Consider the following 18,379-nt stretch of genomic DNA (forward strand, 5'->3'; position numbering starts at 1 on the left):
TCTCTAACAAAATAATACAATGGCAATGAGATATGGAGCTTCTAGAGGAGGTAATCTTGCCTCAAAAATGAAAGATCTTATCAATGAAAATCAAAGTCTGGCTTTTATTTTTCTTTAAGAGTTATGAAATAACATTTATATCATACGAAAATTTTTGTAATTTGCATCATGGTGCGCTGTCAGTGTTTTCACTTTCATCGTTCACTTCGTTTTCAAATCGACCAAGAAGTGTTTTCGGTGCACCATATATTCCACGTCGTCAAAAAGCTATTTTCCCAACAATAGAGTATAATTATCCATCATTTTCAGATCCGTTATCTAATCTGTTGGATACAATCGAAGAATCAGATGATAATGATGATCAAATTCAAATCATGCAAGAGCAATCAGAGGCCCAAAATGAATTGTCATCTCAAATTAAAGATATAGAAGATCATTGCTTGGATAAAAAGACTCTTGAAGCGGTTGTATCGACAAAGCAAAATCAGGATGTCTTATTTAGACCTTCGAAGGCGAAAAGTGAAGGAACTAATTTTCAGACAAAGTTAGATTTATTCTATGATACATTTTTGAATCGAAGGCAGACCGTACTTCTTCTTTCGGTCAAAATGGGGCCTTATATGGAAATGCTGAAACAAAAAAGCCAATCATCCCAAGGTCATGGTGAAATGGCCGAAGGAGGATCAAGTCCACAATCAGATTCAGATACAAATGAAGGAATTGCCTCGCTTCCTCAATGGAGCCTAATCCGTGTGCGGAGCGGAGATGATGTGGGCGTATTGTGCGAGTCATTCTGCCTTCAACAAGCACTCCCGAATTCTGCTGTGCCAATACTTTCGAGTGTTGTGAAGGTGGCTGTGGAAGAAAGAGCCAGAAAAGAAGAGGCGATGGGCGAAAGCATCGGAGAAGAGCTGAAGAAAGCGCGGAAGCTCAACCAGGACGAGAAAGACGGCAGCTCATCCGAAAAGGCAGGTGCAGAAGGAGATGCAAGCAGCGGTGAAAGAGAGATTGAAGCAGCACATCCAGAAGATGTGGTGTCAGAGATGGAGCAGCACGTCCGGCGGATTGCGCTGACGAAGCGGAGACTGAAACAGCAGCAGATTCAGCAGCAAGGGATGACGATGAAGCGGTGGGGCGCTGCAGCAATGAAGATTATGGCTGCCCAGCGCCACCAGCTGATGCTGAAGGGCACCACAATGCAGAGCGGATCGCGTCCAGGCAGCGCTTCTTCATCGCCTATTTCTTCCTCAACATCCGCAGGAGACGAGGAGTCAACAGCAAAACAGGACGAAGGCGCAGATGGTGTGGCTGTGCAGGTCGCGTCGATTGACCAGCCAGTGCCGTTGGCTGGCACTCCACTGCCAACAGATGAATCTTCTGCATCATCTTCCTCTTCATCCTCATCTTCTTCTTCTTCTTCTTCTGAAAGCAGTGCCAACAGCAACAACTTGGCGTCTATGTTCCCAGCAGGTGCCATCCCATCTGCTGTTCTTCTGGAAGAGTATCCTTCTTCAACAGCATTCGCTTCAGCAGACATCGATCCATTTGCTGAGCAGATGGAAGCCATCAGAAAGGCAGAGGCGTTTGAAGACGAGCAGAAACGGCTGATTGACGCAGAGCTGAACAACGAAAAGAAGAAGAAGAAGAAGAAGAAGAAGAAGAAGGCCAGTGCAATGGATGGCACATCATTGCTTTATTCAACAAAGGAGATTAAGAAAGTATCAAATCTGCGCTCAAAAGGAGAAGAGGAAGAAGGCGATTCGAAAGATGACGAATCTCGAAGGAGCAAGTCAGCTGGTGCAAACAGAGAGGAAATCGGTGCGAATAAGGCGAGTGAAGGGAAAGTGCTGACGAAGAATGAGCAACATCGACAGGAAGTGCTGCGGGCGATTGAAGAGGCGAACCGGCAGCGCATTCAGAAGTACAGAGAGAAGCTGGAGAAGCAGGAGAAGGAGAAGAAGCCGAGATATCATCTGAAGTCGTCGAAGGAGCTGGAGGAGGAGTATGAGTGGTATTATGAGAGTGAGAGCAAGAGCGAGGAAGAGGAAGACGAGGAGGAAGAGGCAAAGGGAGAGGAGGCATCTGCAAAGGCAGGGGAAGAAGGCAACGAAGCAGGAAAAGAAGGAGGAAAGGGAAAAGGAGAAGGAGAAGGAGAGGCAGGGAAAGAAGAAGGAGAAGAGAAGAAGAAAGCGAAGAAAGCGAAGAAGACTCGAATTGAACGACTGTATGAAGAAGGGAAGCAGAAGCAGCGGAAGGAGCTGGCAGACGAAAAGAAGGAGAAGGAGAAGCTGAAGCAGCCCCCGCCGATTAAGCCGCCACCTCCTCCCACAAAGCTGCAGACATTCTACCGGCTGCACGAAGAGTCAGAGCAGATAGAGAAGAACAGAAAGAGGGCAGAGCTGCAGCGGAGGGAGCAGTTGGAGAAGTCGATTGTGGAAGGGACGAAGGCATCGCCGTTCAAGCCGACGATTTCGAGCAAGTCGAAAAAGATGGCTGCGAACAGGAACTGGAAAGACGCGACGAGTGAAAGAGAGATCGACAGGCTGCGCATTGAGGCGAAGGAGCTGGGGCTGGACGACACGCAGACAGCAAACTACTTCTTCAACAAAGAGGTGGAGAAAGAGAGAGGGATGATGGCATCAGGGAATGGAGAAGGAGAGGACTTGGGAGCAACCTCAGCGACTGTCAGCACATTTGGAGAAGGAGACGGGTCCGAAACAGCACGCACACGCACAACGATGTCATCTCGTATGTCAACAAGAACAGTAAACACGCCTGGCAGAAGGGCAACAGCAGGGCTGGCAGAGCAGGTATACTCGTTCAAGCCGAAGATCAGTGCGAAGTCGAGGAAGATTGCAGAGAACGCGTTTCAGAGGATGAAGAAGGAGGAGAAAGGGGAAGGGGAAAGAGAAGGAGAAGGAGAAGGGGAGAGGGAGAGGGAAGAGAAAGGAGAGAACGAAGGGAGAGAAGAGGCAGAAACTGGGCAGAACAGAGAGGGCATGAATCAAACAGGAGAATATGAGTTTGAAGCATCTGACGGTGAATACGATTCAGAGAGGAGAGAAAGAAGAGTTCCGCCGCTTCCTTTGGAGAGCAAAGGAGAAGGCGACGGAAGAGCAATGGCAAAATCAGGCGATGCGGCAGAGACAGCGTCGATTGCCTCAACTCGATCGCGCCGGTCAGAAAAGAAAATGCCATCGTTTTTGGATCGGGTACAGATAGACATCAAGCAGAGAGAGAAGCTGAAGGAAGGCATTCAGAAGTGGTATCCAGAAGAGTACACATTCACCCCCACGACATATTCAAAGAGATCGCCAAAGGAAGTGGAGGAGTTTATGAAGGAGCAGGAGAGGAGGAGGAAGGAGAAAGAGGAAGAAAGAGAAGGAGAAGAAGGAGAGGAAGAGGAAGATGAATATGATGAGAATGGCAATTTACGTGGTTCAAGTGGCAAATCCAAAGGGAAAGCAGCTGATGAAAAAGCAGAGCAACAAAAGAAGGAAAAGAAATATGATGCAGTTGAATATGCCACAAACCGTCTGTATTATGATGGCCTGAAAAGAGAAGAGAAGAAGCGGGAGGTCGAAATCAAGACGATGGACCCGGCCTTCCAGCGTCCCATTGTGTACTCCACATACTCCTCCTTCACACACGCAGCAGCGCCTCGCATCAACGACGCCTTTCGCAGTGTGGCTGATGGACTTGTGCCGACTGTGGAGAAGAAAGAAGAACGAGCCAGAGCGAAAAAGACAGTGTCGATGGGGCAGACGCTCTCAACACCCAATCCTCTGAACTCGTCTGTTGTGTCTGATGTTAACTCTCCCTCCAGTTCTTCTGCTGAGATCGGCTCGTCATTCACCCCTGGCTCTCGTCCTTCCTCAACCACACTGTTATCACACACATCAGATGCATTCAGCCCTGCAAAGACACCTTCTTCACAGAAGCACCCAGAACTCTCTCCAATTTCAACCACACCTTCGCCAGGCAGACGCGGACAAGCTGTTCTGCCTCCGACTTCGCCAAAGGTTGCAGCGTCGTTCACGTCTTCTGCAGTCCACGCCTCGCTTTTTGAGTCAATTGGCTCATACTCCTCGTCAACCTCTTCTCCGCATGCCCACTCGCCAGTCAGAGCATCTCCTTCTTCATCAGCAAGGATGGGCAGCAGCTGGGCAGATGGGAGCAGCAGAGGAGAGGTGATGACACCGCAGCGGACAGAACAGATGCAGAAGCGCTTTGCAGAAGGCGTGGTGACGAAGGAGGCTGGTGTGGATGCGAAGAGGAAGCTTCTGAATGAGGCAGCGAAGAAAGAAAGTGAGATGAAGAAAGTGAATGATAAATCGAATCTTCTTGTCAGAAAAAGGAACGAGAAGTGGAGGGAAGTGTTCCAGATGCTCTTGAAGGAAGACCTGAAGAGAAAACAAGAGGCAGAAAAGAAGGAGAACAAGCAGAGCGAAGAAGGAAATGAAGAGAATTCTCAAACTTCTGATGCTAAAAACGCTGAAGCAGATGAGAACGGATCAAATGAAGGCAAATCTTCTTCATCTTCTTCTTCTTCTCAGAAGAATCATCATCCACAAACCATCACATTGGATGCCTCTCTGATTGTATCTACATTGGAAGACCAATACGCATTAGATCTCCTTCTGCTGCTTGACTTTGCGTCTATCACATTTGTGGAGCGGGAGAAAGAGCGGAAGCTGTGGGAGCTGTTTGAACTGGAAGTGATCAAGCGATCGGGTGTGGCTGGTGTGCGCACACGTGTCAGGCCTTTGACACGGGAAGAGAGGGAAGAGGTGAGGAGGAAGAGGAGAGGAGAGAAAGGAGAAAAGGGAGAGAAGAAAGGAGCAGCACATGATGCTTCGTATGATGATGATCATGAGGTTTATTATCCGCCACACTTTGAGTTGGAAGAAGAGGAAGATGAAGAACAGGAAGACGAAGATGAAATGACTGGAGAGTTGAATGAAGAACTTGCTAAAAATAAACAGGAAGAGTCTGAAGAAATGCAAGAAGCAGACGCCACAAAAGAAACAGAAAAAGCTGAAGGAGAAGCAAGCGACATGTCACATGAAGAGAAAGAGGAGTCAACCGCTGCCAGTCAAATGCACTCGAATCAGCTGGCAACACCAGCCACTTCTCACTCAATCCTCAGCAGCCGAGGACAGCCCTCGTCTTCTCTTACCACACCTTCAAGGCGCCAGGCACAGCTCTCTTCCACTTTTGCCTCACAGGCATCTCGTCGCTCGATGACACAGCAGAGTCTGACGATGTCAGGGTCACTTTACAATTCTTCATTGGCATCCAACTCGTCAGCTGGTCTCACCCTCTCTTCACACGGACCAGAGCTGTTCTTCACTGGGCATGTGATAGACGATGTGGATGAGAATGCGTTTGTGGCAATGCTGAGCGATGCCGTCCTGCTGTACGGGAAAGAGAAGCTGATCATCACTCGCACTGAGGCTGAAATGAAGAGAGTTCCAAAGAAACACAGTGAAGAAGAAGAAGAAAGAGAAGGAGGAGAAAGAGAAGGAGAAGAGACACAACAGAAAAAGGAATCAGCAGAGTCGAATGAAGAAAGTTCAGTGCCAATTTCAGAAGAGACAGAAAAGGAAGAGAAACCCATCAGTGAAGAATCAACAAAAGGCCAATCATCTGAACAGCCAGAGGAAGCAGGGCAGTCAGAGGCAGTTGGAATTGAGCAGCTGTCGCTTGAGATGTACTGCCTGGCAAAAGATTGGCTGCATATTCCCTCGCAAAGAGAGATGGAAGACGAGAAAGAGCTTTCTGTCCAGATCAAGCGTGTGCGCATGCCATCCAGTGCGAAGAGCACAAATGCGACGGTGAAGCTGACGAAGAGCCAGATGATTATGAGAGAGAGAGAGAAGGAGAAGGAGAGGCAGAGGGAGATAGAGAGACAGCGCTGGGCAGCTGGGAAGCCTGTTTTGACTGCCACTCCTCCTGCTTCTCTGGCTGCGAAGAGGAACAGTCAGAAAGAAGGAGAAAAGAAGGCAGATGAAAATGTGAAGCAGCAAAAAGCAAAATCAGCAAAGACAGAAAGACAGAGAAATTTGCAGAAGGAAGAAGAAGAACAAGAAAAGAAGGAAGCAACTGAAAGTGGATTGACTTCATACCAAACACCAAAAATAGAGTCAGAAGATGAAAGAAATGAATCTGGTGAAAATAATAAAGAAACAAATCAGGCAGAAAATGGAGATGAAGAGGAGAAGGAGGAGGAGGATGAGGAAGAAGATGAAGAAGAAGACGAAGAGGAAGAGGAGGAAGAGGAGGAAGAGGAAGAAGAAGAGGAGGACGAAGATGATAACGCAGAACAAAAAGCAGAAGCCAAGCCGCTACAAGCAGGTCCATTTGGGCATGATATTCCTATGGATGATGAATCAGAAGAAGAAGAGGAAGAAGAAGCGGAGGAGGAAGAGGAGGAGGAAGGAGAAGAAGGAGAAGGAGAAGGAGAAGAAAACAAAACAGGCGCCACAGACAACACAGACAATACTTTGCAAAGCAACCAGCCAGAACCAGCAGCCACAACAGTAGCAGCAGCTCAGCCAGTTAGACAGGGGCCTTCGTTTGCTTCTGAACTGAGAGGGATTTCATCTTCGTCCTCAGCCGAACAGCAACTTCAACAGGAACTCATGCAACTTGCAGAGGCTGAAGGCGACGCTGGGCTCATGGAAATATTGAAACAAAGTATGGTCGACCAACAAACAAAAAGAAATGCAAAAGACAATGCAAATGAAGATGAAGACTACGAAGCAGATTTTGATGGAAGCGAAAGTAACGATGGATTAGAGGAATACATGTTTGACTAAAAACAACCTTCTACTTAAAACTGTTATCATTCTCTTTTAATTAATTTTGTCTTTTTTTATTTTTTCAGATTTTCATTTCATATAATTTAACAAAAAACAACATTTTTTGATCATATTGCCCATCATCTATCTTCTTTTTATTAAATCATTCGTTTGGCTTTTAAATGAGTTCTTTTGATCCTTATATAACATATCCACAAAAAAAACAGGTTTTTTAAAAGCTTTTTATTGCGGTTGTTCTGATAGCTTTTTTTAATAACTTTGAAAACAATTTTTTTCTTTTTTTATTTATTTGTTGAATATGTGACTATTGCTATTTAAAATTGACTTAATACAACAAATTAGAGAAGCCATTCTTCTGAATCTTCCACTCCAATTCTGACTCCATCACTTCCACCAATGACAGCAGCAACTCCTTCAGATATTTTAAGGTTGACGCTTATTTACTACTAGTTTAAATTTTTGTCTTGTAATATTTTTTGTTTTTACTAACAAATAGATTTTTGAGCAAACTAGTGCAAGATTTGATCAAGCACAAGCATGGATGGCCATTTGCTACTCCTGTGGATGTAGATGCCTTAAGTATTCCTCAATATCGAGAAATAATTAAAAAGCCAATGGACCTCGGAACAATTAAAATGAACATAGAAAATGGTTATTATGAGGATGATTACCTTGCATGCTATGGTGATATTGTCTTGGTGTGGGATAATTGCTTCAGGTTTAATCCACCTGACACTGATGTGTCGATGATGTGCAGTACTTTGCAGAAATTCTTTTTAAAACGAATTGAAAATAGTGGCTACTTTACAGATAATCAAATACAATTCGCTAAAGCGCCTCATCCAATGAAATATCAAAAGCCAACAACTCCAGGCTTTGTTCTTGGAGGCCAAGGGTCCGGGCAGAAGAAAAAAGGATCTGGTTCGGGTTCTCATAAGAAAAAATCAAGTTCATCACAAAAAAAGCAATCATCTGTACACAGGCACACAGCAAATGCAGCTGCATCTTCAAAGGGGAATGTTCAATCATATGCTTCTTTGAAACAGCCTTACGAGCAAGCTCCACTTTCCCACAAACGACAATCTCTGAGGTCCGCTGGCTCGTTGCCTGACTTGGATCGCCTTCTTTACCGTTTTGAAGGAGATGAAATTCCCTTATCAAACGAAGAGATGGTGCAGCTTGTGGCGACTTTGGATGCGCTTCCTGAGCGATTTATGGAGAAAATAGTCCAATTTATCCAGCAGATCTCGCCTATGACGCCTGTTGATTCTGTAGGCGATGATGTGATCGAATTTAGCTTGGATGACATGGATGTGCGTGTTGTGAGACATCTTCAGAAGTATGTTGAAGGGTGTGTTGATGTAATCCAAAAGGCAATTGAACGAGGCGATCCTGTGGAAGAAAAGGAAGAAGCCGACGAACAAATGGCAAAGGATGATGATGAAGATACAGATGAAATTAAAGAGAAAGATGGAGATGAAAATGAAAGCCACAGAGAAGAAGAGGCTAAAAAGGAGAACGAAGTGGAAGAAGAAAGAAAAGTTCAAGATCCCGGAACGGATATCGGAAATGATAATGATAAAAAGGATGTGGACTTGTTTCCTCTCAAAAGCGAAACTGTTGAAAGCGACGTTAAACAATCTGAGAATACCCAAATCAACGAAATTGTCCTTACAACTCAGGAAAGCAATATCTCCCCTCAGACTGACAATTCACACCACATCGACGGAAAAAATGATATCGAATGAGCCATTTTTGCTTCCTAAAACACTTCATCTTATAATGCACATCTCTTCCATTTCACGTAGCCATGTGTTCTCCTGTTTTAACTTTGTTAATGTTTTTATTTTTTATTCCGGTTTTTCTCTTCACTTCATATTTTAGTTTGTTTTTTTTACAAAAAAATAAAATTCAACAAAAAAAATTGTAATTTGTTTATTTATTTATAATCGTCTTTGAAGCTCCCGCGAGGTTGCAAATTTGATGATTGGAGATCTGATAAAAGCTTCTGTAGGGCTTTCTGCCTTTGTATGTTTTTCCCATCATCAATTGTTGTGTTTGCTATTTCAAGCGATCCAGATTTGCACAATCCGAGATAATTCATAAGATCTGAAATGCCAGCTGGGGTGAGAGACGTGGTTGATTTCAAAACAGCATCGAGGCAGAGGAGAAGAGAGCCCACTGGCGGTCCAAATGGCACAACCTTGATTGGGCTGTCTGGATACTGATAGTTCATTAAGCAATACGAATAAGAATCAAAATGAGGTTGAATTTGTGAATGAAATGATGAATGAAATGAAATGTTTGGTGATAAAGAAGTAGATTCTGCTGGAATCGAGGAAGAAGATGATGAAAATGGTAAAGGTGATGGTGTTGAAGTTGGCAGAGGATGAATAAATGAGGAAGTGAATGACTCGTCTGATGAATTGGTTGATGAAGTGAATTTAGAATCTTCGTTAAGCTCTGTTGCAAAACTTGAAGGAAAACCAGGCTGCAAATCTGTCATAGTCGATTCGCTATTTTCATCGTCAATTCTGTTTATTACAAAAAGAGCAGGAAACAAGTTCTGAAATGAAGAAGAAAGATGGCGATAAAATTCTGCAGTCTTTCTAGCAAGAGACGAACTACTAGCAGTTCCAATCGTTTGTAGTAAAGAAGAATCGCCACTCGCAGGAATTAGCGATGTCTCTGTTTTAACACGCTGCGTGACCCCAAACCATTCGTCCTCTGCTGTTTGTCCGCTCTTCTTTTCGCCTTGCCAAGGGATATATCTCATCAGCATAATCGGAAATCGAATAAGAGGAGTTTTCATCTTCTTTGAAGACGGAGATGGATGGATTTCTCTCAAGCGCATATCCGAGTTGTGAATTTGTGAGTTTGTTATATTATTACTTGAAATAATTGTCGAAGAGTCGCTCATTACGAAGTATTTCGGATAACACTCTGATTCTTCAGAATATTCGTTATTTTCTGTTTCGCAAAAAAATCCATGTGCTAACTGATCACTTATTTCAAATTTTGAAAGCTTTTCTCCAAGTGTTTGTATGTACCAAATAGCAACGCTGGTCAACAAATCCAGGCATTGTTCCTCTGCTTCTTCATTTACAGAAATTTTAATTTATTCTTTAAAATAAAATGAGCAAACTTAAAAATCCTTCATGTTCTGCTATTATAGCAACGACGCGACGCAAGAGATGATAAGCTTCCTTTTTTCCTCCTGGAAGAGGTGAAGGGGAAGGTGAAAGATTTAAAACATTTGAAGGATTTATTTTTGAGTCTGTTGCATTTGGAAGTTCTGATTCAGGAAGATAGCGTTGTATTTTACGTAGGAGCTGAAGATTTTTAAAGATTGGAGAACAAGGATTTGCAAATGGAAGTGAACTATTCAAAAATCGTAAAATTTTTTGATTTCAAAAAAAAAAATCAAACCCTTCGAATGAGTAATCCAATGTGTTATATGATACTGACGTTGTATCAAATTTTATTAATTCTTCTGATGAAGTCTCATCGATTGTGAGTTAAATAAAAAAAAGTATTTTTTTTAAAAAACTTTAATATATTAATTCAATGCAACTATAAACTTCATCAATTTCTTTTGTGTCAAGTATATTTTCTGATTGACTCCACCAATAACAAAGCAGATCATCATCAATGACTTCCGATAAATAGTTAAAGTCTTGCGATAAAGACATAATAAATTAAGGGGAAATAAAAAAGTCATTTAAAGAACCAAAAAAAATGAATACTTTATTTTTTGCAAAATGAGACAGTAAAAACAGCAAAAACAATTAACAACAATATTACGTTGATTGATTTGTCGAAGAAGAAAATTGGGCAAAGCCAACCTGAATACCGTTTGACGAATCAGGTTGAGTGGCATGAGCAGGAGGAGGAGGAGGAGAAGGTGAGCAGCGGTGTCTGACTGCTGATGGAGAAGAAAGAGGAGGGTGCAAATGATACGAAGGAATGGCACCAGCAGATTCAACAGGATGAGGTGGGTTCATCTGGCTGTGGGCATCTGCTGCAGCTGAGGCAGAAGAAGCAGGATTAGCAGAGGAAGAAGATTGCTGGCTGTAGTAAGTGAGGAGCGGTTGGAAATGTGGGTGCAGAAACGTCGAAGGAGACGGCGGCTGGTCAGGGCCTGGAGAGATTCCGGTTTGTGTAGCTGATGCTCCTGCCGGCAAGGACAAAGAGGAAGATGTGGGAGAGTAGTAGCCAGAGGTAGGCGAGCCAGCCTGTGCGTGGGGGCTGAGGAGAGGGAGAGTGGCAGCAGAGGGAGAAGGAGACATGAGGCCGAAGGGATCAGAGCCAGGCACAACGAGGTTGGGCAGCAGGATGTCGGCAATGGCCTTGGCGAAGAGGTCAGAGCAGTCCACAATGCGAAACTCGCATTCCGTGGGGAGGGGAGTGGCTGAAGGAGAAGAAAGAGAAGGAGAAGCTTCGGAAGTTTGAGGGGATTCTGGCGATGCTGAAGACGTTGACGGTGATGCAGTGCTGTCAGTTGGAGCAGGTGCTTCGTTTGATGCTTTGGCTTCGCCTTCAGCTTCACCTTCAGCTTTGCCAGAGACGCTTTTGTTGGGACGAGTCATTGGACGAATAAACTGGGAAGATCCAACTGGGGAAGAAGAAGACGAAGATGATGACGATGGTTGCAGTTCATTTGATGTTTTGAGGCAAGAATTTTGTGTGAATGGATGAGAGTTGGTAGCAATAATCCATTTGATGTTGCTCTGTATTTGCAATTTCATGTTTAAGCAAAAAAGAAGAAGGATATAAAAAATGATAAACGAATTCTTTTTTCAAACCTTTTTGAGCTTCTTCACAACATTGTCGTCATTCAGAGCCAAATGAGAGATGACAGCTGACACAGAAAGAGCACCACGTTCCATGTATGCATCAGCAGCATGCATCAATGTGCCTCCAGATCGTGTCATATCATCGTAAATGATGACATGCTTCCCTTTCACATTTCCAATCACATCCATCACTTTTGTATCTGTGAATGATCTTGTCTTTCTGACAAATGCAATGTCGGTTTTGTATGCTTTGGCAAACGCTTCAACCCTATTTTCATTGAAATGATGAGATTAATACATGTTAACGAATTGTTTTAGTTGATAGTATCTCAAAACGCATACCATTTTGGTCTACCCAAATCAGCTGATGCAAACATAAAGGACCCTTCGGGAAATGGCAACTCTCCAATGGCTTTTTGGAGAGTCTCTTGCCCATAAAGTTCGGCTCTCAATATGTCCCCTTCAAAATAATGTAAAATACCTTTTCAAATTTTTTAAATAATTGAAGAAATTGTAATTTTCGTTGTTTTCTAAAAGTTAATAAAATACAAACCATTAACATGCAAATCAAGAAAAAGAAATGCATTTCCGTAGCCGAATGCAGGAAGTCTTGACAGCAAGCGAATGTTGGCTAAAAAAGAAATGAACATCTATTTTGCTAGTCCAAAGCGAGACAAACCTTTGCATGTTACAACTTCTCCAAATTGTGTTGCTCTTTCCATTGTAGAATAGCCCTAAAAAAAAGTTGAATTAATATTGGATCATGAATTATTCTGCAAACCAAGAAAGGAATGACAAATATTCTGGATCGAGTGCCAAATGAAGACAATGAAGCAGCAACCTTTGTAAAAATGAACAATGAACAATGGAATGCAGAGATTTTCACGTGCAATTGTTAAAAACACACTCGAAAAAGCTCCATGAAGTCAGAATCAGAACACAGTGATGAAACATATATGCAATCCTTTCCAAATAAATTTGTTTGGTTTCCTGCCATAAAGCGAAGTTGTGATTCCCCTTCTGCTGTAATCTTTCTTTGAATGGGTATTGGTGTTGCTAAAAAGTTTAATAAAGCTCTTTATCAGAATCGCAAAAATATCCCTCAAAAATACCATTGATGTCGCGATTTTTAAGTTTTTCCAATAAAAGATCTGCAAAGTATTTAGAATTTTTGCTCCAAAAAAGAAGGACTTGCTGTGGCTCCTCCATTCGGCCGAATATTAATGTTTTTGATCTTTTTGACCCATCACACTTAAAAATGATAATTGTTTCAGTATTCATCAAATATTACTTAAATTACTCTTGAAACAAACAATAAAGTTTTTGTTAAAAATGAATTTTCATTATTTATTAAACGAATTATACAAATACAGCTTTGAAAGATAATTAGATTTTGTTATAAATCATCTTCATCAATTTTTCCTTTCTTCTTCCTTATATTACCTCCAATTTCAACTTTATTTTCTTGTGAATTGTATGCCTCCATAATTTGTTCTGCGGTAGTTGCATCTTCTGGGGATTTATCAGGTCGCACTCTGAGAAAACGAGGGAAACGAAGAGCAAGTCCTCTTCCATCTTCAAACTATAAGTTTTATATTCAAAAAATAGTTGATTCAACAAAAAAAAAAATCAAAAATTGTCAAAATAAATTGAATGTTAAACCATCTCGCTTGCTGCTGTATGAAGAGGAGATATCGAGAATTCTGATCCTTTCACTTCCCAAACAGTCCATGGCTCAAACCAAACATCAGGTTTAAGACGAGGATCAGTTGAATGTGAAACATTTTCTGGAGGATTTGTTTTAATATGATCAGCTGCCTCTTCTGGGAATGTTTTCAGAAATTCTTCATCAAATCCTGTTCCAATCTGTTTGAAATAATTATAAAAATTCAAAAATGAAAGATCATAAGAAAAGAATCAAAGAATGAAGAATGAAGAAGTCTCACAAGCCTTTGTAACAGTCTGAAATGTGTCCAACTCAGGATTGTAGCACGCGAGCAGAAAACTTCCAAACCAGCTGTTTCTTTTCCCTGTTCCGTATTTTGCGCCAATCGGAACTAAATCAAAGGAATCGCCCAGAGCATTCAAATAATCCTTCTTCAGTTTCACCCACGCATAGCTTCTCCCTGGCACATATCCTGCATTCAACGACTTCACCATGAGCCCCTCGCATTTTGCTTTCACTGATGCTTCCATCGTTTCCATCATAGCTTCTTCGTCTTCGGGATCAGAAAACGAAGCAAACTGGAACATTTTGGGGATTTCCACAAAATTTTCTCTCAAAACCTTCCTTCGCACGCTGAGTGGCTTGTTCATCATGGTTTCTCCGTTGTAATAAAGCAGGTCAAATGCCATCACACAAACCTGCACTTTGATTTCGTCGATTCGCACATCTTTCTTCGATCGTGTTGAAAGCGTCTGAAAAGGCTGAATGCAGTTTGTCTCTCGATCAAATGCCACCACTTCTGTATCCAAAATAAACCCTCCATTTTTAGCACCGCTTCCAGCATGCTTTTTGTGTGAAGCCTTTCTTTCATTAGCTTTTGTGTTGGAACTTGAAGCTGGTTCTTCATCCATCTCATCACTGTCTTCGTCTTTTTCTGTTTCTCCTTCATGTTCGCTTTCTTCTTCGCTGTCTGGTTTTGGTTGGTATGCTGCTGCCACAATTTGCAGTGCATCAGGGAACTTTCCTGTGAGATTCTCGCAGTTGCGAGAAAAGACACTTGGTGAGTGGCCTTTCGCTGTTGACAAAGTGACAATTGGCAATCCCTGCAATGCAGGTTGCTGTGAAGATGGAGAGGCTGAAGGAGATTTCACACTTTGACCATCATCTTCGCGAGACTTTATTGCACCCTCAGGAAAATGGAACTGTGCTCTCTGACCATCGTACTTGTACTCACATGTATATTTCTCTCCAAATGCAGAAACTTTCTGTATTGCTTCTTTTGCACTCGTCATTGGCTTTGCCAGCATCGCCATGATGGGCACACCTGGTGTTATGGTGCATGAATCCTCCAAACCCCGAACACCACCACTGCTATTTACTATCGCAGCTGATATCTTGTCAAACGAATTTGTCAATGCCCAGGCACTCTCTACAATGGCACGTGCTTCACAAAGTTCTCCCACAAACAGAGAATAATCTTGTGGAGCACTCGATGGCTTTGTGATTGCAGCTGCATGTGCTAAAGCACCAAGAATAGTCTTCATTCCCAAATGGGAACGAAGCTTTCCCTATGAAAATGGAGTGTTGAAAAAAATGAAAGTGCTTCAAAGTCAAACAAATTTTAAGAAATGTGCAATTGAAAACCTGTAAAGTCCTAACAAGAAACTTTATCTCGTTTTGCCTACAAGCAGCAAACATATTCATAATTCTACCTTTCTTTTCCTGCAAATATATAATTGTAATAAATATAAAGGCGTTAATTATATAACTCATTTTCATTCAGAAAATGAGCGCAAACATCTCTTTTTCCGGATAAAGCAATCTCTCTGAACATTTTAAAAATATGTGAACAGGTTAAAGGAGCTGGTTGGATAAGCAATCTTTGTGTGGATTTCAAATCTTGAGCAAGATCTCCCAAGTCAGTTTTATCTTTTAAATGTTTTTTTATTGTTTCAACTTTTGTTCCAGAAGTCTAAAAATGTGAAATTTTTGAGCATAAAACAATGAGCACTCAAAGAAATATCTACTTAAAAATGTTTGCATACATCGGCAAGGCATTGTATTAGAAGAGCGTCTCCAACACCCAGCTCTAATTCTTCGTATGGTGGACCAATCTTTCAAAATATTATTTCATAATTTATGTGGAATCATAATAAATTATACCATGTCTGAGCATAAATACAAAACAGTTACGAAATCTTTTGGTGTTTGCAAAAGAACTGCTCGAAACAAATTGCATAACATTTCTAGATGATCCAATCTATTCAAAATTTTTTATTATTAAAAACAATTACAAAAAACTTTTTTTGAAAATGATTATGTGTACCGTTTTGTTGTTGATTCCATTGTTGTGAATGTTTTTGCAACTTCAAGATATGGAACAGGAGCTCCAGCCTTCCAATGATGTTCAATAGTTGGATCTTTCACATATCCTCTTTTGTAGATTGTTATCAAATAGATAAAATATTTATTATTTTTATATAAATTTGGAAAAAAAAGTATACATCGATTCTGGTGTTCCATTACAATATCCTCGAGCTTTTGACCCAGCTTTAGCGCCTGATCCGATGACAGGTCGATGAGTTGTTTTTGAAGTGTCATATAATTTTAGATGAACTAATTCCTTTGAAATCTGTTTTAAAGGTTTTGCTTCTTCCAAAGAAGAATCATCACTTTCATTTAAATCATCTGCGTCTTCAGATAATTCTGCTTCAAGATCGTAATCACTAATTGGAGCTTCTTGTTCTGATGGAGTTAATACTTCTTCTGTTTTCGATAGCTCCTTCGGTTTCACAATTTCTTTTTTCTAAGGTATTATAAATTTTAAATTTAAGTAAATTAAAATGAATTAATTTGACAAATATTGAGTTACCTTCCCAAAAAAAGACAATAAATTTGGTTGAGTTGTTGACATTTTTTAATATGGGTGGCATGGTTATTGTTTTAAATTCATTGATTGGACATTTTGAATGTTCAAATTTATCTGAAGTTCAATTAAATGAAACAGACAATATTCTATTTGAATTATTTTTGTTAATAATTGCAGTTGTTTAAAAAAATAATTATTTTTGCCTCAAAAAATAAGTCATAATAAAAATGAGAACAATTAAATCATATGGGGGAAAATACGGGTTTTCAAGCTTTTTATGCACAAAGCAAGAAAAAATTGTTTTTCTTATAACAGTACTAAACTTTCTCAGATTTTAAAATAAATTTGATTTTCATATCCGTTAACATGTATCGTTGAAATCAAAACATAAAGTTTTCCAATATTTCACGAATGTCAAAAAATGCACCAATTTTTATTGCATTTTTTGATCTCAAAAAGTCAATGAAAAGTGCATAATTTTTAAACGAAAATGCCTGAAGTGAAATATCTTTCCCCATATAATAGACATATTTTAAATATATTTTTTCAATTAGAAAAAGTGGAACAAAATTGAAATAAGTTTGATATAAATGCGATAAAATAAATTCTTTTTCAAAATGACTCAATCAATTTTAAAAACTTTAAATACTGGTTTATCGATCATAAAGTTGATTGAAGAAAAATTGGTGTAAGATCAATTGAAATTTTGCAAATAAATATTTGTCATGGAACGATTGAATTTTTTGGAGGTTCTTGAGCGTGCAGAAAAAAGAATAACGCTTCCAACGCACACGCCAATAACTCCGGAAGAGAAAAATAATTCCTTAATAAAAAAAGCTTGTCAAAAAAGCGAAGATCCCATTCACGGATTTTTCCGCTTGACAGGTTTCACAAGAACAGAATTTGATATGTTGCTTCTTCTTCTTGATTACGAATTACCTCAACATCGTGGAAAGCAAAAGGCAATTCAAAATATTGACGAACAACTTTTTGTTTTACTCAATTTCCTTCATTTGGGCTCAACATCAATGACAGAACTTTTGACTTATCCATTTTACAAATCACATAGCTCAGTTACGCAGTTATTTCACAGCATCGTTGGAAACATAAAAGATACACTTGTTAATTTACTTTTGATTTTTCGTAAAGATAGAATCAAAGAGTTGCAAGAGGTTGGTCTAATTATGGATTGTGCAATTGTGCCTATTAACAGGCCAAGTGGAAAATTGGCAGATGGAATGAAATTTTTTAGTGGAAAACATCATTCTTACTGTGTTAAAGTTGAAATTGGGGTCAACCCAAAGAACGGATTAGCTAGCACAATCAGCGATTTTTACCCAGGAAGCGTTCATGACTATGAAATATTCAAAAATCACTATCCAACCTTCTCTCAACATCTCAAAGGTTCCAAAATCATTGCAGACTCGGCCTATATGGGAGCAAAAGCAGAATTGGGAGCTATTATTACAAAACCCCAAGGAACACCATATCTATCGAAGCACAGGGTTATTGTGGAAAGGTTTTTTGGACGATTAAAGACTTTATTTACTGTGTTCAGAAGAAATTGGCCTATGGATATTAAAACAGTTGAAGATTTTTTTATTGTTTCAGTTTGTTTAACCAATTTTCTCATTTTACACAATCCTTTAACGAAATCAGATTGCGATGCAAACGAGTTGATTATTTACGAACTTCACACTCAATTTTATCAAAAAAAAAGAAAGCGAAAAAGAAAGCGAACGAGCAGTATATAGAAAGACAAAGAAAAAAACTTAATCTTGCAAATGAGAATTCAACTTTTGAATATTCAAAGTCAATCCAAAGAATTGGTTTGTTTTTGTTTTTACGCCCATATTGTTCTTTTGAGCATGAAAAGAACATTTTTTCACTTTCATATTTCCATTATTTATCATTTTAAGAAGAATCAACAGAATCAGATGACCCATACTGCGAACGATTTTCCAAGCGTCCAGATCAAGAGAAAAAACAAAAACATTCATTATTGGAATTAGAAGAAAGAGAAGAAATAGAAATAGATGATGATTCAACTTTTGAAGAAAAAGAAAAAGAAAAAGAAAAAGAAAAAGAAAAAGAAAAAGAAAAAGAAAAAAGAAAAACTGTCAATTTCAATATTTCTGAAAGAAATGAAGATAAGTTGAAGGAAATAGAAAGAATAAACGATGATACAAGAAGTTGCCCTTTTTCTTGGTTTCTTCCAGATCAA

At 40.2% G+C, this 18,379-nt stretch overlaps 5 protein-coding genes across 5 annotated transcripts; 2 read left to right on the forward strand and 3 right to left on the reverse strand.

The window, feature by feature from the left end:
• Positions 1 to 19: 19 nt before the first annotated feature.
• Positions 20 to 6,946, forward strand: MONOS_841 (uncharacterized protein; the record flags this gene model as incomplete). Its single annotated transcript, XM_067878818.1, has 2 exons — positions 20 to 95; positions 184 to 6,946. The coding sequence occupies 2 exons, from the start codon at positions 20 to 22 to the stop codon at positions 6,819 to 6,821; spliced, it is 6,714 nt and encodes a 2,237-aa protein (XP_067719790.1). The 3' UTR covers positions 6,822 to 6,946.
• A 10-nt stretch (positions 6,947 to 6,956) lies between these two features.
• MONOS_840 (putative bromodomain-containing protein 2) lies at positions 6,957 to 8,746 on the forward strand. Its single transcript, XM_067878805.1, has 3 exons — positions 6,957 to 7,030; positions 7,167 to 7,252; positions 7,321 to 8,746. Exons 1-3 carry the CDS (start codon positions 6,986 to 6,988, stop codon positions 8,570 to 8,572), a joined length of 1,383 nt encoding a protein of 460 aa, XP_067719791.1. The 5' UTR covers positions 6,957 to 6,985; the 3' UTR covers positions 8,573 to 8,746.
• Positions 8,747 to 8,763: 17 nt separating this feature from the next.
• On the reverse strand, positions 8,764 to 9,744 carry MONOS_839 (uncharacterized protein; the record flags this gene model as incomplete). Its single annotated transcript, XM_067878795.1, has 1 exon — positions 8,764 to 9,744. One exon carries the CDS (start codon positions 9,742 to 9,744, stop codon positions 8,764 to 8,766), a length of 981 nt encoding a protein of 326 aa, XP_067719792.1.
• Positions 9,745 to 10,413: 669 nt separating this feature from the next.
• MONOS_16753 (Ribose-phosphate diphosphokinase) lies at positions 10,414 to 12,829 on the reverse strand (the record flags this gene model as incomplete). Its single annotated transcript, XM_067869627.1, has 8 exons — positions 10,414 to 11,554; positions 11,630 to 11,888; positions 11,963 to 12,101; positions 12,174 to 12,251; positions 12,300 to 12,354; positions 12,402 to 12,461; positions 12,528 to 12,676; positions 12,733 to 12,829. 8 exons carry the CDS (start codon positions 12,827 to 12,829, stop codon positions 10,625 to 10,627), a joined length of 1,767 nt encoding a protein of 588 aa, XP_067719793.1. The 3' UTR covers positions 10,414 to 10,624.
• Positions 12,830 to 12,885: 56 nt separating this feature from the next.
• On the reverse strand, positions 12,886 to 16,200 carry MONOS_838 (DNA ligase I, LIG1; the record flags this gene model as incomplete). The annotated part of the gene is made up of 10 exons (XM_067878784.1): positions 12,886 to 13,202; positions 13,283 to 13,486; positions 13,571 to 14,854; positions 14,931 to 15,008; positions 15,085 to 15,258; positions 15,332 to 15,400; positions 15,450 to 15,546; positions 15,613 to 15,720; positions 15,791 to 16,092; positions 16,159 to 16,200. The coding sequence occupies 10 exons, from the start codon at positions 16,198 to 16,200 to the stop codon at positions 13,017 to 13,019; spliced, it is 2,544 nt and encodes an 847-aa protein (XP_067719794.1). The 3' UTR covers positions 12,886 to 13,016.
• Between the last annotated feature and the right edge of the window lie 2,179 nt (positions 16,201 to 18,379).

The sequence above is a fragment of the Monocercomonoides exilis genome, assembly GCF_001643675.1.
Source record: "Monocercomonoides exilis strain PA203 chromosome Unknown scaffold59-495361, whole genome shotgun sequence".
Taxonomy (NCBI): domain Eukaryota; phylum Preaxostyla; order Oxymonadida; family Polymastigidae; genus Monocercomonoides; species Monocercomonoides exilis.

Coding starts and splice junctions, on each gene's coding strand:
- MONOS_840 (XM_067878805.1), top strand. CDS start 6,986: ATGAGTTCTTTTGATCCTTATATAACATATCCACAAAAAAAACAG. Junction 7,031..7,166: donor CATATCCACAAAAAAAACAG/GTTTTTTAAAAG, acceptor ACAACAAATTAG/AGAAGCCATTCTTCTGAATC. Junction 7,253..7,320: donor ACTCCTTCAGATATTTTAAG/GTTGACGCTTAT, acceptor ACTAACAAATAG/ATTTTTGAGCAAACTAGTGC.